This window comes from Corapipo altera, unplaced genomic scaffold (assembly GCF_003945725.1).
Source record: "Corapipo altera isolate COAL_440 unplaced genomic scaffold, ASM394572v1 106, whole genome shotgun sequence".
Taxonomy (NCBI): domain Eukaryota; kingdom Metazoa; phylum Chordata; class Aves; order Passeriformes; family Pipridae; genus Corapipo; species Corapipo altera.
Genome location: NW_020885019.1, coordinates 1 through 397, shown reverse-complemented (window position 1 = coordinate 397; position 397 = coordinate 1). Strand labels below are relative to the sequence as shown.

Here is a 397-nt window from a genome sequence, read left to right as displayed (position 1 = left end):
ATGGGAGGCTGTAGGGGGTCTGTCCCAGTGCAGGGTGTCCCCAGGGCTATGGGGGGGCTGCAGGGCCGTGGTCCCAGCGTGCCGTGCCGGCGCAGGGTCGTGCACCGCACCGAGTACCGCCAGGCCGTCCGCACCGACTACCGGCGGCGCTACCAGTGCTGCCTGGGCTACTACGAGAGCCGGGACACCTGTGTCCGTGAGTGGGGCCGGGGGGGCCGGGGGGCCGTGTCCCACCCAGGGTGTCCCCAGAGCTGCCTGTGGACACTCCCTGCCTGTTCCCCAGCTCGCTGCAGCCAGGAGTGTGTCCACGGCCGGTGTGTGGCTCCCGAGCTGTGCCAGTGCGAGCCGGGCTGGCGCGGCCCCGACTGCTCCAGCGGTGAGGGACCGGCGGGGGGGG

At 73.6% G+C, this 397-nt stretch overlaps 1 protein-coding gene across 1 annotated transcript in view; it reads left to right on the top strand.

Moving 5' to 3' along the window:
• The window catches only part of LOC113959017 (platelet endothelial aggregation receptor 1-like), a gene marked incomplete at its 3' end in the record, with an annotated part of 6,198 nt that extends 5,811 nt beyond the window's left edge, over positions 1-387 (top strand). The window contains exon 5 of the mRNA XM_027667706.1: positions 96-387. Within this exon, the coding sequence (XP_027523507.1) occupies positions 96-387 (292 nt within the window). The remainder of the gene's footprint in view (positions 1-95) is intronic.
• Between the last annotated feature and the right edge of the window lie 10 nt (positions 388-397).